This window comes from Vulpes vulpes, chromosome 2 (genome assembly GCF_048418805.1).
Source record: "Vulpes vulpes isolate BD-2025 chromosome 2, VulVul3, whole genome shotgun sequence".
Lineage (NCBI taxonomy): Eukaryota > Metazoa > Chordata > Mammalia > Carnivora > Canidae > Vulpes > Vulpes vulpes.
The window spans coordinates 3,667,540-3,683,315 of record NC_132781.1 but is presented as its reverse complement, the minus strand read 5'-3'; the positions used below and the strand labels follow the sequence as shown (position 1 = coordinate 3,683,315).

Here is a 15,776-nt window from a genome sequence, read left to right as displayed (position 1 = left end):
GGGCATGAGGAAGGGCCCCTCCATAGTCTGAGCTGCCACACTGTATCATGCTCCTGGACCAGGGGCCTCATCCGTCTGAACTTTAATTTGGGGGCTGAGCCTGGTGTCAGCCCAGCCCACCTAGCAGGTGCCCAATAGGTGGTCACTAATGAGCCAGTGTGAGATGGGCAGCGGTGGCCTCTCCGGCCTGCTTCTCTAACGGGTCCGGCCCACCAGTTCTCCTGCCCATGTGTCAGACTCCACCCCCCCTCCCCGGGGTGGGTGGCATTGGAAAGGATCTTCCTGATAACAGCCCCATCCTGATAATCCAGGATACTGATGCTATCTCAAGGTCAGAAGATTAGCAATCTTAATGCCCCCTTGCCAGGTAACATACATATTCCAGGGGTTGGGACATAGACATCTAGCCACCAAACGAGCCCAGGCCCCCACAGCTCAGCGGTGGTGGCTGAGTGTTAGCCCTGGTTCGGCTCCAAGGCCAAGGTGCCTCCTAATCCCTCCCAGGGGCGTGGGGGCCCAGCTCTGGCTCCTGAGGCCATGGGTGCTGGGGCCTCCAGTTATCTCCCTGCTGCAGGCACTCACCCTAGGAGCATCCCAGGGGCCCCAGAGTGGGGTGGCCCCGCTGAGCGAGCTCTTGCTAGCCTGAGCAGAGGGTCCTTATACCAGAAGAGGCATGAGGCTCCTTCTGTTGCTCTGCTTGGCCCTGCTGGGTGAGCCAATGGGGACACCAGTCGGGGGCAGGAGAGACCATTGCCAGGGCCTTTGGGAAGCAGGCTGAGGATGCAGGGATGCCCATGAGCACAGGGGAGGGACCTGGAGGCACAGACACTTCTGGAAGCACGAGGACAGAGGGAAAGGTGTGGGCTTGAGTCTCAGACCAGCCCCTTACTGATCGGTTCACTGCACTGGGCCCACTGTTTACTCATCTACAAAACGGCTGATGATACTAAACGCAGTGACCTCAAGAGAGCTTCTGGGAGTGAAGACGTCTGTTGGGTCCTGGGCGTCCCTTCTGGCCTTGGCAGGAGGCTCTCTGGGTGGTCTCTGCCCCCCCTCCAGCCTGGAATCTCTGCTTACTGCCCTCACACCCTCCCCTCTTCCAGCCACCTGCAGCTTCTCCCTGGAGCAGGAGGTGGGTGAGTACACACTCCAGGGAGCTGGTGGGTGGCCTGGTGGGCGGCCCAGGGATGCTGTGGCTCACGGGGACGCTGCTGATGGTGAGCAGGTGTCTGGTGCGGACAACTGGACAACTCTGGAAATTAGCCTCACCGCCTGCAGGGCGTGGAGGGGATCAGGCCGGTGTGGGACCTCCAGGGGACAGGTGGCAGGAAACTGCTGGCTTCCGGCTGGGCTGGGCTGGGTTGGGGGGTGGGGGGAGCAGACTGCATGTTCTGGGCAGGTACCTCCCAGCCCTTCTACCCCAGGTGCGGGATCTGGAGCAGAAGCTCTACCAGGTGAGTGTGACCCCAGTGAGGGCTGGTGGCCTGGGGGGGGGCTTCCCAGAGGAAGTCGAGGCCCCCCCCCAGAGGTCCCACAAATGGGAGCCTCACTCTGAGGCAGCTGGAGGGCGCAGGGCCCCTTGCCACCAGGGGTGGTACAGAGCCAGGGGGAGGGGACACACCTGGTCCCACCCCCATTTCTAGCCCTGTGACCCTGAAGGTCACCTCCTGCTGTCCACCGGGCTGAGGGCTGGTGTCCCTCCCCCACATGCCTCCCCCATTACCTCGCCAGGGTCCCCAGGTCACAGAGCTGTCATCTGTCTCTATTCCACTGAAGGGTGGGTCTCGCTTGAATGCGGCACAAGCAGAATTGCCATTTCCTCATTTGCTTTAAAAACAAACACTCGGGTCCTGGTGTTTCTGCTAAAAAGAGAGCAGCTCGAGGCAGCAGACATTAGGGTTGCAGCAGTTTCGGGAAGTACCTGGCCGGGGCTGGTCTGCCCCCTGGGCCCCTGACTTCTGCTCAGACTCTAGCCCAGCAAGCCCTGCTAACTCAACTCCTGAGAGGCCAGCTGGGAAAGCATTCATCAATTCAGCAGATACTCTCAGAGCCCCCTTTTGATGCCAGGCACTGTTCTAGGCCTCAAGATGGATCCACAAGATGCAGAAAAAAAAAAAAAAAAAGAGATCCCACCTTACACTTACATTCCAGTGGGGCTGGGGTTGGGGGTGCCGATGACAAAGGATGGTGACAACAAGCCCCTTCTACAGTGTGCTGGACACAGGAAGTCCTAGAGAAAAGCAAGCAGGGAAGAGTGGAAAGGGAACACGGGGATGGGGTCGGGGGCTGGGGAGGATCAGCATTTACTGGGCGATTGTCACAGAGAAGGAGACACACCAAGCAGGGACGTGAAGGAGATGCTGGAGCAGGATGAGCCTGGACGTGGCCTGTGTGGCCTGAGTGCAGGGAGCAGTAGGGAGGGGAGAGCTAGATGGGGAACAGGGTTGAGTACAGAGGGCTCCCCCGGCTGTGCGTGGCCACAGGGGGCGGGGTTTGCATGGAAGGCCTGGTCTCCTTTGCCCTTCTAGGCCACTGTGTTGAGAAAAGATGGGATGGGGACCCTGGGTCTCTGAAGAGGATCCCAGGGGGCCCTCAGCTGTTCTTGGGATGTAGAGAAGGGATGTGGTGACAGCTAGAGCCCCCCGGGGCGGGGGTGGGGGTGGGGGGACGGGAGTGGCCAAGATCTGTTCTGCAGTGCAGCAGATGGGATGGGATGGAAAGAGCAGGGCAAGCTGATCCCAAGGGTTTGGCCTAAACAACTCGAAGGTTGACCAGACACAGCGCAGCCTCACCATAGAATAGCAGCAGTTAGACAGTTGGGCACAAGAGACTGGACGTTAAGGAACTGAAGGATTGTGGCCAGGGTGGTGGTGAGGGTGGTGGTGGGAACCAGGGTCGAGAATCTTCACGGACTAGTGGGCATTTCCACTAGTAAACGCCTGTAACCCAGGGGAGCAGGGGAGACTTTGTCTGAAGATGCAAGGTTCGAGGCTGGTGTTTAGGGGGGAAGGATGGAAACACCCTCACCTGTGCCCCCAGGCCAGTGCTGGGGAGGCTGTGGGGCCCCCCACCACCAGAGACAACCGCTTAGGGTAGGCCGTGCCCCGGGGAGGGGAGGCTGGTTACCCAGGCGTGGGTGACGTGTGGGAGTGCCTCCGTGGGAGGATGCCAGGATCGGGAAGGCTGGGGAGGCGGTGGGGTACGCGGGGCAGGGGGGTGCTGTGGAGCCTCCTAGGGGGTGGGCCGGCCGGGGACCTGGGGGTCCTGTGGGGCTGCCTTGAACACAGGCGGTGTCCTTGTTCAGAGGGAGAGAGTATCTGGATGAAGCACCGACTCGAAACTAGGTGGTAGTCCCCTGAGAGGGAGCAAAGGAACTTCAGGGATGTCCTAAAACCTGGTGGGATCTCTCAGCTGGGTTCCAGACGACTTCATAGGAGCCACTTGGGGGGGGGGGGCAGAGTAACTTCCTGAGGCTGCAGGAAGGCGTTGCCACACACCTGGCGGTTAACACAACTACAAGCTCTTTCCTCCCAGTTCTGGAGGCTGGAGGTCTGAGACGAGGTGTGGGCAGGGCTGTCGACCCAGGCCTCCCCTCTCCTGGCTTCTGGGGGCTCCTGGCAGTCCTCGGCGTTCAAGGCTGGTGACAGCATCCCTCCAACCTCTGCCTGCGTCGGCACATGGCCTCCCCCGGCATGTGTGGGTCTCTGGCTGTCCTCTTAGTAGGGCCACCCTGATCCACCCTGATCCACCCTGATCCACCATGGATCCCTGGCGTGCGCGCGTAAACACCGTATCTCCAAATAAAGCCCCATTCCCGGGACCCGGGGGTTAGGGCTTGAACCTATCTTTTTGGGAAGACACGATTCAACTCTCAAGACGTGGGCTGCTCGTTCAAAATCAGATCCCTGGACCCATCCCACCTTAGGTCTAATAAATTGGTCCTCTAGGGTTGGGACTCCAATCTCCAAGCCTCCGGTTATCGCAGACACAAGTCTGGACCAGGGGAGGGTGGAGATCCTAAGGGGTCTCTGAGCCTTGGGGGCCGCAGCTCTGCGGTCCCCTCATACACCCCCAAGGGGCTTCCTTTTTTAACTTAGCCACAGAAGGAGGTTCTCAGCCCAGCCCAGCGTGGCTCAGCTTCTGGTCCGAGTGTGGGCCTGCCTCTGCATCACACTGAGCGTGCCATCCCTTTGTTCCAATGCTCTGACGCACCTGATGAATATTTTTTTTAATTTTTTTTTTTTTGCACCTGATGAATTTTTAATTGAATGCCAGGCCTCTCATTACTGGCGGGTTAAATGCATAAACTCAGGGACCCCACCCAAAAGAACAAAAGAAGGCACCAGTCTGGTTAGAATAGAAAGTGACCGCCAGGCAGCCTGGTGCAGTCAGAAGGGACTCTGGTCTGTGAACTTATGTAAATCAAGCTTCTATTACTGGGCCTCGAAATGCAAACAAAGGCAGCCCAGCTTTTCCTTTTTAACTTTTTTTTTTTTTTTTTTTTTATGATAGTCACAGAGAGAGAGAGAGAGGCAGAGACACAGGCGGAGGGAGAAGCAGGCTCCATGCACTGGGAGCCTGATGTGGGATTCGATCCCGGGTCTCCAGGATCGCGCCCTGGGCCAAAGGCAGGCGCCAAACCGCTGCGCCACCCAGGGATCCCTCCTTTTTAACTTTTATTAGTCATTTCCCTCCAAGAAGGGAGCAAAGAAAATCGTCATCATGCTGAGCCCTCTGAACCCCCCAAATCCCCCTCTGGAGGGAGATTTGGGCCCCCAAGAGCATCTGGGCAGTGAGGAGCTGGCCCTTTGGCCCTGGGTTGCACCCCCCAACATTCCTGGTGGCAGCGTGCACCATGGTGCCCCAGAGACGACAGTGGACTCTCCATACAACGTTACTTACTTCAAATCCAAAAGACTGCGTGAAAGCCTGTTCGGGAAAAAAAAAAAAAAAAGGACTAAAATATGAGTGTTCTCATGCAGAGCTGAGAAAGAGGCACAGATGAGAAAATGTTTGCTGGTGTCTGTGCAGCCTGGGGCCGGGCTAGAGATCTGATTCTGGAAGGCTGCTGATGGTTGTCAAGATGTTTCTCGATGTCGACACTACCGACATGGGAACTGGCCGATTCTCCGTTATGGGGACTGTCCTGTGCGTTGTCGGATGCTTTAGCGACACCCCTGGCCTCCACCTACTAGATGCCAGGAGCGCCTCTCCCCAGCCCCCCACCCCCATTCGTGGCAGCCAAATGACTCCAGACACAAAGGTCCCCTGGAGGCAAAACTGCCCCTGGCTGACAACCACTGGTCTAGAAAGAAATATGCTTAGTGGTCAGAAACCTTAGGATTCCTAGGAAAGGTCTCTGAAGGAAGCAGATCTAGTTCCAGTTCTCTGCTCTGGGGAGCAGTTTCCTGACAGCCGCGTGGCTTCCAGAGCCAGTGTGCCCGCCCAGCGGGGCAAGAGTGATGCACGAGGCACGAGACATTTAGATGTCGTACAGCCTCTCCTCGACGCGCCCCCCAGCCCCCAAGCACTGCCCCTGCACACTTCTCTTGAGCGGGCACCACTGACACTGCAGCCTCCCTCCCATGCCCCCCACCCCCCAGAGGCAGCTCTGTGTCCTCCCCACCTCCGTCTGGAAGATTTCAGTATGGGCAGCAAGAGGCCCAGTAGCAAGGAAGCTCTTGGAAGTGTCTTCTGCATCACATCGACTCCAGGATCTGCCTGCAAAGCAGAGAAGTCACTTCCGAGCAGAGAGGCTGTCCTGATGGCCGGACGCAGGGGTGCAGCTGGAGAGTGGGTCTGGGCCTGCGTCCTCCAGGCGCTGGCAGCGTCCAGGCTCCTTCGAGGGCCTCCCCGCTCTCTGGAAATCCTGCTTTCTCAAGTGGCCTCTTTCTCTCTGGCTCAGCTCGCCCCTGTGGACCGGGGTCATACCCTCTACACCCTCCTTCAGACTGTCCCATTCAACCAGACGGTGACCCCTTTGGGCGCGGGCAGGGGGATGGATGGGGGGACCTGGCCAGCTCCCCGGCCTCCCAGGTTCCCCTCCCTCCTCCTGTCGGAGGAGGAGGAGGCGTCTGAAACAAGAGGTGCAGACAGGCACTCCGTGCACACCGGAGAGGGACAGCCAACAAACAGTAGATGTTGGGGCTCCTACCTGGGGCCGCGGACAAGGTGAGGTGCAAGAATGACACCAACGCCTGTCCCCCGCTACTTAACAGTTGACCACCTTGTTGAATCTAGAAGTTGACTTCAGCGTCAGCTCTGCTGACCTGCGTCCCAGACTTCTCTGTGCTTCCTACTCATGTCCTAGCTTCATTTTCTTTTTGTCGTCAAATATTTGGGGCAAAAAGTCTAAATCCCGGAGGCTGACTTTTATCCAGGAGGATTGGCTGGCTGGCTGGCTTGTTATTTCTTTCTCCCTTCCTTCTTTTTAAACATTGAGGGGACATCACATAACATAAAATTAACCATTTTAAAGTGACGCTTCGGCAGCGTTTAGTGCATTCACACTGTTGTGCAACCATCCCCCGACCTCGTTCCCAAACATTTTCATCACCCCAAATGGAAAGCCCCGACCCACGAGCAGTCACTCCCCCATCTGCCCGTCCCCCAGCCCCTGGCAACCAGCAATCTGCTTCCCGTCTTGGGATTTTCCTATTCTGGACATTTCACACGAATGGAATGGAAGGTACGCTCCCTCCGTGTCTGACTTCTCTCACTCACGGATGTCTGTGAGGTTCACCCGTGGGTCAGAACTTTGCTCCCTGTCGTGGGTGACGACTGTCCCATCGTGTGCCCAGACCCCGTTTAACCCGTCTGTTCATCCACTGATGGCCACGTGGGCGCCTTCACCTCCCGGCTGTCCCAGAGAGCGCTGCTGCGAACCTGCGTGTGCACGCGTGTCCCTTAGAGTCCCCGTTTGCAATTCTTTTGGTACATACCTAGCAGCGGGATTGCCAGGTCGTGGGATAATTTTTTTAACTCTTTTGAACCGTAAAACCGGCATTTTCTTAAGGTGCATGAGCGTGATCAATGTTGGTTTCCTTCTTTCCCCCCCTCTGACCTTCCCACCTGCCAGAAGTCACCCCTGAGACCTTCATTGCCTACAAAGTCCGGGAGGTTTTCCCCAGCAGCCGCAGGGTTGTCATAACGTGTCACTCACCCCGGGCTCCCCCGCCCATCACCTACTCCCTCTGGGGGAGCCAGGGCGTTGAGGTCGCCAAGAAGGTGGTCAAGACCGGAGACCCGGCCTCCTTCAGCATCAACATCACCCTCAAGTCCAGGCCAGAACTTCTCACCTACTCCTGCCGGGCAGCCTCCCTCCGGGGCGAGCACTCCGCCAGCACCAAGCTGCAGATGTACTGGGAGTTGTGGGCCAGTGAGTGCACACCTGGGGGGGCGGGGGCAGGGTCTGGGCCAGAAGACAGGAGGCTGGGGATGGGACAGGGTGCTCACCTCCAAGGCCACTCTGGGTCCCTGAGGCCTGCGCCCAGAACAGGGTAGCTCCGGGATGGGACTCAGGGCATCATTTCCCTGCAGGGGCCTTTGGGGCAGAAGTGACCAGGGAGGACGGGGGGCCCCATCAGTGGAGCTCTGGCCTCACGCTGATAAAATAGGCACTTTTTCTTTGTGCTTTATCTAGTTGAATCTTCACAGCAGCTGGAGGGTGGGGTTTGTGGTTCCGGCCTAGCCTATATAACGCTTCTGGTGATTAAGAATGACGCCCCAGGCCAGTGGCAAAGGCTGATTCCAAACCCCACTCTGTGTAGCTCCAAAACCTATATTCTTCCCACTTCCACCCTGACCTTAATTCAGGTGTCCTTCCTGGTGGAAGGCATGGGGTATGTGTGTGTAGGGGGGACTAGGGCGTGTTGCCCAAGCCAGTGGTGTGTCCCGGCCCCCTTGCCCCCCCCAGGCCCTGCCCCTGAGAGGAGCCAGCCTCTGGAAGGAGAGCCCAGGGTCTGGAGAGCCCTATGGTCTCGACACTTGCAGGCTACAGATCCTGAGCAAGTCACTCAACCTCTGTGGGCCTGGTTTCTTCATCTGCAAAACAAAAATAATAATAGTACCAACCCCAGAAGGGTAGGAAGGATTCAGTGGAAGCTTCTAGGGGGTGGTCAATACGCCACAAGGGGCGGTGGTTGTTACTCATCAGTAGGGCTATTTACAGCATTAGGCTGAAGACCATGGGGAATTCTAGAATCTTCTAAGTGACAGTTCTTGATCTGAAGGAACCGTTCCAGTAAAAGAGCCAAGGCTGAAAGAATATAAATAGGGTTGCCGGATACGCTTTGCCCGGGAACATAGTCAGGCTAAAAAAATTATTCATTATTTACCCGAAATTCCAATTTAACTGGGCATCTGGTACTTTTATTTGGCAAGTCTGACAACCCAGAATATACCCAGCGTGAACTTGTGTAGTACACACTGCAAGTAGGGGAGAAGCCCAGACACAAGAAGGAGGGAGAACTCCAGGGGGCATTTTGTAACAAGGGGGGTGGGTGTCAAAGTCCCCCAGCCATGCCTGTGCTAACCTCTTCTACCCTACCAGAGCCTATGGCCCAGCCACGGGCTAACTTCGTCTTGCTGGAGAGAGGATCGGGCCCCAGGGTAGAGATTTCCTGCCAGGTGTCCTCGGGCAGCCCACCCATCACCTACAGCCTGGTCAGGAAGGACGGGCACGTCCACAGGCAGCAGAGACCGACCTATGGGCAGCCTGCCAACTTCTCCTTCCCGCTTACCCGGACATCGAACTGGCTCCGGTGCCAGGCTGAAAACGACATCAGTGTCCAGTCCAGCCCCTTCAGGCTGGTGCCCCCAGGTGAGAGGGCCCCTTGGTTTCCAGACGGGCACTTGGCACTTCTGGGTAGGTCCGTGGAAGAGGCCCCCTCGCTGCTGCCAAGAGCAGGGAAGGGCTTTGGGAAGCCACCATGCCTCCTCTGGCCCCACCTAAGGGAGCTCAGCTCAAGCACCCCCCTCCCTCACAGGACACCTGCCCCAGGGACCTGTCTTGGTGCTGGCTGGCAGCCTCACCTCCATTGCAGCTGTCACCTCCTGGGTGCTGGGCCCGGCCTTGTGGACCAGGTAGGAACTGGGTGTGGGATGTGGAGGCCCCTCTGTGTGGACCACCAGGAGCCCGGCTGGAGGCAGCGGGCGGGTCTGCAGGACGGGGCTGCCACCAGGGCGGACAAAGGGCCATACTGCTCGTATGTAACTTGCAAAAGTTCCGTAAGGGCCTACTGAGTGCCAAGTGCCTGCCAAGGGCTTGCACATCCGTGACTTCATCTGACCCTGACCCACACTCCCAGCAGCCCTGTGATGGGGTCACTTGCCCTCTGGGTGGGGCGTCCACCTGTCTTCCTGCTGGCTCTGAGGAGGGATGCCAGGAGTGGGGATGATGTCTCCTGGGGACCAGGGTGAAGCAGGGGCTTCTGCTCTCCATGGCAACCACATAGGTCGGTGCTTCCCAGCTGATGACAAGAGGCAGGGGCTGGACCTCCTGGGATTCCCCTCGCCAAGGCTATCACTACACTGACTTGTAAAGTGACTAGGGTCTTTGTGTCATTCATCCCTAAGCCCCATTGGCCCCTGTATGCTCCACCTGTCTGGTCTTTGGCAGCGGTGACCTGTGCCCTGTGAACTTCTCACCTCCCTGGGCCTCCAAAATGCTGCCATCTCTTGATTGCCTTCCTCCCTCCCAGGCCAGACTTTTCAGTGGCCATTGTCTGTCCTTGGTACTCCCCATATCTCACCTCAGGGTCCCTCCCTCCTGTCTATTCTTTCCAGACTCCTACGAGAGCCATGTCACCTCTCTGAGACTCTGCGTTCCCTTCTATAAAATGGGACACAGAGACCAGGCTCTCACTGGACATGTGATCAAGGGCCATCGCTTGCCCTCTTGGTGATTCAGCACCCCCCTTCATTTAGTGGGGTGACTAAACCTCACACCCCTTCTGCTGCCCAGGGCACTGATGCACTTGGCACCATAAAATTCCCAGAGGCCTTGGGAGGGGATGGTTGAGAGATGTGTCGGCCTAACCTGGAATCTTTACTCCTTTGTCATCAAGGTTGTGAGCAGAAAAGGCAGGCGTGGCGAAGTCCCCTCAGGAGGCTCTGGTCTTTGCTACGGAAGGACCCACCATTGGAATGAAGGAAAAGCCTGCCAGCTCTGATTCCTGGAGCCTAGTGTCCTTCCGTCAACACACATGCTGCTAGTCTGAGGATTTTGGGTTGGGGTGGGCTGTGATGGAAGGAGAGGTCCACAGGAAGGAGGGGGCTCAACTCTCAGTTGCTTGTCATCATCCATGCGAGTCTGGGGAGAGAGTGGGGTACATTGTGAAAAGGCCCAGCTGTGCCAACCCACCTCCCCGCAGCTGCTCCCTTCCTCCCTGGAGTGGCATCCCATCTCCGGGTGGCCTAGTCCTCTGGCCCCAGCTAGTCACCTCTCACTGTCCAGCTCACCTGGGAGGACCCAAGCCTTCCCTGGCCAGCATCCCCTTCTGAATCCTTACCTGCAAGTAGCAAAAAAAGTGTCTGCAGTTTTTCCCTGCAGTCACCTGGACCCCCCCACCCTAACCCCACTCAGCCTTCCCCATGCAGATGCTTGAAATCACTTGGGGGCGTGTTGCAGGAGGATTGGATTAAACTCTGTCCTCTGCCTGTCACCCTGGAAACTGTTTCTGTCCCCACACCATCTTGGGCATGAAAGTCTAGGGTCGTACATACTTGGGGCCTGCGGTGGGGAAGATTTGGGAAGAGGGAGGGGGGCTGGATGCTGCTGCAGGCTCTGGGCAGAGAGAAGCAAGAGTGACAGGCCAGTCGGGGCTTGTGTCCAGGCTGTGCGCTGGGGTTTGGGATGGAATGGGGAGAAGAGGGGGTGCTCATGAGCCTGGGTCCAGGGCAGCTGAGGCCCAGACAGGCCTCTGGGGGGCTTCCTGGAGAGGAGGAGGGACGGCGGGGCAAAGTGTGGGTGGGGCAGAGGGGCGGGCCCTCCGCGCGCGCCTCTTCTGGGGACTCCCTGGCCCCTCTGGGAGCAGGGGGGCGCGGCCCCGACCGCGAGGGGGGCTGCAGCGCTGCCACCTGCCAGGGCGCGGGCCCGCGGTCGGGGCGTCTCGGCCGCCCTGCGGCGCTGGCGGCGGGCAGCACTTTGCCCTCGGTCCCTGGGGCCGCGCTGGCCACGCCCCCAGGGGCGGGGCCTGCCGGGCGGGGGCGGGGGCGGGGCCGGGCGGGGCGGGGCGGGGCGGGGCCGGGCGGCGGCGGCCGGGTTCCTCCGCAGTCCGCGGCGGCGGCGGCGACGGCGACATGGAGAGCGGGGCCTACGGCGCGGCCAAGGCCGGCGGCTCCTTCGACCTGCGGCGCTTCCTGACGCAGCCGCAGGTGGTGACGCGCGTCGTGTGCCTGGTGAGCCGGCGGGGCCGCGGGCGGGGGGGCGGGGGCTGGGAGCGCGGCAGGTGGCGGCGGCCGGGCCGGGCCGGGCGGGGGCTGCGCGTGCGGACGGCGAGAGGGCCCGGGCCCCGCGCCCCCCCCGCCCTCCATCCCCGTCCGCGCCCCCCATCCCCCTCCGCCCCCCTCCGTCCCCCCCATCCCCGTCCGCGCCCCCCGTCCCCCCCGTCCCCCTCCGCCCCCTCCGCCCCCCTCCGCCCCCTCCAGCCCCCCCCCCGGGCCCCAGCTCCTCCCGCGCTGCCCCGGTCCCCGCTGCCCCGGTCCCCGCTCCCCCACCGGCCGCACCGAGGCGCCGCGGGGAGCAGGCCTGTGGCCCCGCTGGCGCTGGGAGGGGCTTGGGGCAGCTCCAGGACAGGTGGCGGCGTCCTGGGACTCGAGCTCGGGGAATTCGCCGGGAAGGGGCTTTCCCAAGCCACGTGGGGCCCCGGGGCGGTCGGGCGCCCCCAAGCAGGATCTCCCTTCCGCTCCGGAGCAGGCCCCGGCCCCGCTTCCCCACGCAAGGAGGGGAGGCCCCGGCCCCAGGTTAGGGGGTGACGGGGCTCAGGAGGGCCGCAGGCTCTTGAGCAACCAGCCAGCGCCTAGAGCCGGACCAGGTTTCAGAGTGGGCAGGCGCAGGGCTGGGACTCAGGTGCCCACCCCATGCCCTCCTGGGCCTGGAGCCTAACGAGGTGCCCTGGTGGCACCCATGCCCCCTGCCTGCCTGACCCTGGGGTCTGTTCCAAGGGGCAGACGCCCATGTGTCGGGCCGGCTGTGCCAGGAGTGGGGCCTGGCACGCTGCTGCCAGCATCCCGGAGTTCCGGCTTCATCTCCAGCTGGGGGTGGGGCTTGTGACTGCCAACTCCAGAGCCTATTGACAGGCCCTCCTCGGGGCAGGGCAGGGGACAGGCCTGGGCCCCTGTCAGTGGGAGCCAGGTGTGCACACCGTCCTGCATCTGCTGGCCTGGGGCGGGGATCGGTGGTGACCTTGAAGTTTAGGGAGGAGGTGAGGTTGTGACCTGAGGCCTTCCCGAGGGCCCAGAGCCCCTCCCAGAGCTGGCAGGCCCAACTAGGACCTCCAGGGTTCTGGGTGCAGAACTGTGTCCACAGGCCTGCCAATCAGATTAGCCTGGGTTCTGGGCAGCTGAGGCCCAGACAGGCCCCGTGCAGACAGGACTCACCTGTGGGCAGGAAGCAGGCCGGGCTTCCCTCAGAGGGGGAGTCTGGATACCAAAGAGACCAGTAGTCCGTGTAGGAGGAGCGCTGGCCAAGCTGGGGGGGCCAAGCTGGGGAGGCCACGCTGGGGCAGGAAGGAGCTGGCGGGGGCACGGGCTTCAGCTCAGCGCCGGCTGGCATGGCTTTCCCAAGAGGTGGGGGGAGCCCTCCATCGCCGGAGGTGTTCAGGCAGAGGTTGGATGCCACCAAGGTGACTCAGGCAGAAGGTGATCTGGGGTGAAGCTCCGAGCCTGGGCTTCTGTGACATCTCCTACTGAAGCACGATGACCCCTCCCAGCAGGCCCCGGCGGCGGGGTAGTCCCCTCTCAGGAGATCCCTGTCCGTCCGTCCATCCCCCGCCTTCCCCTCCACTGGCCCAGGGTCCAGGAATCCCTGGCTAGGGGGTGGCGGCTGTGCTGGTATCTGCAGGTGGCCTGGGAGAAGGGGGTAAGGAGAAGTGGGGACTGGGCACCAGGAAGCAACGTGCCTGTCCGCTCACTCCGCAAGCTCAGAAGGGGCCATGGTGCCTGACCTCCCAGAGGGGAGCAGTGCCAGTGTGGGGGCCCAGGGCCCCTGTCATGTGTGCCCCCGTGGGGTCTGTCTGGCGGCCACTCAGCCCCTCCCTGCCCTGTCCCCTCAGGTCTTTGCTCTGATCGTGTTCTCCTGCATTTTCGGCGAGGGCTACACCAACACCCACCACTCCATTCAGAAGTACTGCGTTTTCAACCACAACGAGGACGCGTGTGGCTATGGAAGCGCCATCGGGGTGCTGGCCTTCCTGGGCTCTGCCGCCTTCCTAGTGGTTGACGCCTACTTCCCCCAGATCAGCAACGCCACGGACCGCAAATACCTGGTCGTCAGCGACCTGCTCTTCTCAGGTACCTGCTAGCAGCGCCCCCATTCGACTTTGGGAGGCGAAGAGGAGCAGGCGGTGTTCCCCAAAGCCCTGGGGCTCTGGGATGGCAGGGCCTCGGCAACCTCCGGACGGCCCAGGAGCAGCGCCCCCCCCCCCCCCCCCCCCCCCGGCCCCACGTGAGCAGACCGGCTTGCTGGCGGGGATCTCTGCCAGAGCCCACCGGCATTGAGTGGTGGTCACCGGGCCTTGGAGCCAGGCACCCCAGTCCCCACCCTGGCTTTCTGCGTCGGTGCCCTTTATATTCCTGGGGGCTTCTGGGAGATCCTGGCCGAGGGCCACCCCGCTCCCCCCACCACCACAGGGGGCCTCTCCTGGGTCCCCGAACAGCCCCTGCCCCCTCCACGGAGCTGACCTTGCCTCCCGGCCTTCTTCCCAGCTCTCTGGACCTTCCTGTGGTTTGTTGGTTTCTGCTTCCTTACCAACCAGTGGGCGGCCACCGAGATGGAAGACGTGCTCGTGGGGGCCGACTCGGCCCGGGCCGCCATCACCTTCAGCTTCTTCTCCATCTTCTCCTGGGTAGGTGGGCCGGGGCGGGCAGGGTTGCAGTGTCTTTGGAGAAGGGGGGTGGAGGCTGAGGAACCCAAAACTCGGGGCTCCCCGCAGGGTGCGCTGGCCTCCCTGGCCTACCAGCGCTATAAGGCGGGAGTGGACGACTTCATCCAGAACTACGTAGACCCCACGCCTGACCCCAGCACGGCCTATGCCTCCTACCCCGGTGCGTCTGTAGACAACTACCAACAGCCGCCCTTCACCCAGAATGCCGAGACCACTGAGGGCTACCAGCCGCCCCCTGTGTACTGAGCTGCAGCGGGGATGGTAAGGGAGGCAGAGGGGGTGTCGGGGGGCCTCCCCCTCCTGGACTCCTCCCACGAGCCGAGCCTCGCCTCCCCGGGCTGTGGCCCCTCACCCTGTCGGGTGCCTGGGGTGCCCGTCGGAGGAGCCGGCGCAGCCTGGAGCCCCTCCCGGCCCGGCTGCTGGTGGAGCAGCGCCTCCGCCCCCGGGCTCCAGCCACCACTCCTCAAGGGCATTTTTTAGAAAAGGGTTTTTAGCCAGATGTGTTCTGTCGTTGCTTTTAATAATCCCCAGCGCTACCCGAAGTAGCTAGAAGTGCCCGACCTGCTGTTTTGACAAGTGCCTTAGCCTCTCCCCAGCCCAGGGGAGCCGGGCCCAGGTCCAGACTGTGGTGGCCGCAGTTACTTGGGCTTCTGTGCCAAAGATGAGCCTTGGGGCCTTCCCTGGGCTCGCCTGCTAGTGCTGGGCCCGGGTGCCCTTTCCCGCTCACTCAGGTTTGGTTCCCACCTCCCGGCGTCGTGCCCGCAGCCCCTGCATGCGCCGGAAGCTGGCAGCCCTGTGCTCGCTGCTGTCACGTCTGCTCACTCTCGGATCGAGGGTCCCTGCTCTGTGCCAGGGCCTCCGGGCGGCTCCTGGCAGCCTCGGCGCGGCCACCGCAGGGGGGGGGGCACGGGGCTGCACGCCCCCTTCTCCTCGTTCCCACCCCCTTGGCAACAGGGAAGGGCTTTGCCTGACCGGAAACACCCAGCTTTATGTAAATATTCGGCCACTGTCAGGTGTGGGGTGCGCCCACAGCCCCGGGCTGTTCTGAATGTATTATAAAGGCTCCGGGGTAAGATGCACAGACCCGTGGTTCTCGTAGACTGCTTCCAAGACAGAATAAATGTTTTTCTTGTTCATAATCTCTCTTGTCGTTAGTTGGGCCTCAGCCTGGGGATGGAAGAGATGTCCCACTCTGGGGTACACCCTGGGAGGGGGTGCTTTATGGACCTGCATTTTGAACAGCGGGCAGCAGTCTGCTGCTCTAGCGCATGCGTGTGCGCCCGCTCCCTCATCTGGGGTCTCATTCCTCACACTGCCGTCCAGCGGCATCTTAAAATAGCAGCTGTACTCAGCCTGTAAACAAGACAGTTCTTCTGGACTGCCTTGCCAAGGCCCTGCTGTGCCCTGGCTGGAGTTGGGGTGGGGGCACCTGGGAGCTGACCCACTGGCTGCCCCTCCCCTGCTAACCCTTTGCTTCCCAACCCCTCCTAGCCGAGTGAGCAGTACCCCGGCAAGGGCTGGTCCTCCCTTCCTGCAGACAGAGGCTGGCACTTCTGGAGCCTGTCCCGGGATGGCCGGCCCCAAGGGAGCGAGCCTATCCCTGACAGGAGAGGTCAGGACCCCTGAAACCCCTCAATTCCCTTTTGGAGCAGTGACAACAAGAACTGTCAA

At 61.1% G+C, this 15,776-nt stretch overlaps 2 protein-coding genes across 2 annotated transcripts; both read left to right on the top strand.

Annotated features, from left to right (window-relative positions):
• Positions 1–673: 673 nt before the first annotated feature.
• C2H17orf99 (chromosome 2 C17orf99 homolog) lies at positions 674–10,664 on the top strand. Its single transcript, XM_072740976.1, has 6 exons — positions 674–710; positions 1,104–1,136; positions 7,079–7,378; positions 8,552–8,821; positions 8,988–9,084; positions 10,068–10,664. Exons 1-6 carry the CDS (start codon positions 674–676, stop codon positions 10,072–10,074), a joined length of 744 nt encoding a protein of 247 aa, XP_072597077.1. The 3' UTR covers positions 10,075–10,664.
• Positions 10,665–11,237: 573 nt separating this feature from the next.
• Positions 11,238–15,244, top strand: SYNGR2 (synaptogyrin 2). Its single transcript, XM_072746507.1, has 4 exons — positions 11,238–11,400; positions 13,275–13,512; positions 13,927–14,066; positions 14,154–15,244. Exons 1-4 carry the CDS (start codon positions 11,302–11,304, stop codon positions 14,349–14,351), a joined length of 675 nt encoding a protein of 224 aa, XP_072602608.1. The 5' UTR covers positions 11,238–11,301; the 3' UTR covers positions 14,352–15,244.
• The last annotated feature ends 532 nt before the right edge of the window (positions 15,245–15,776 follow it).

Bases quoted from the DNA above. Each gene is read 5' to 3' on its own strand.
- C2H17orf99 (XM_072740976.1), top strand. From the start codon at position 674: ATGAGGCTCCTTCTGTTGCTCTGCTTGGCCCTGCTGG. The intron at 1,137-7,078 runs GTGAGTACACAC...CCCACCTGCCAG, and splicing joins CTCCCTGGAGCAGGAGGTGG to AAGTCACCCCTGAGACCTTC. The intron at 8,822-8,987 runs GTGAGAGGGCCC...CCTCCCTCACAG, and splicing joins CTTCAGGCTGGTGCCCCCAG to GACACCTGCCCCAGGGACCT.
- SYNGR2 (XM_072746507.1), top strand. From the start codon at position 11,302: ATGGAGAGCGGGGCCTACGGCGCGGCCAAGGCCGGCGGCTCCTTCGAC. The intron at 11,401-13,274 runs GTGAGCCGGCGG...CTGTCCCCTCAG, and splicing joins TGACGCGCGTCGTGTGCCTG to GTCTTTGCTCTGATCGTGTT. The intron at 14,067-14,153 runs GTAGGTGGGCCG...GGCTCCCCGCAG, and splicing joins TCTTCTCCATCTTCTCCTGG to GGTGCGCTGGCCTCCCTGGC.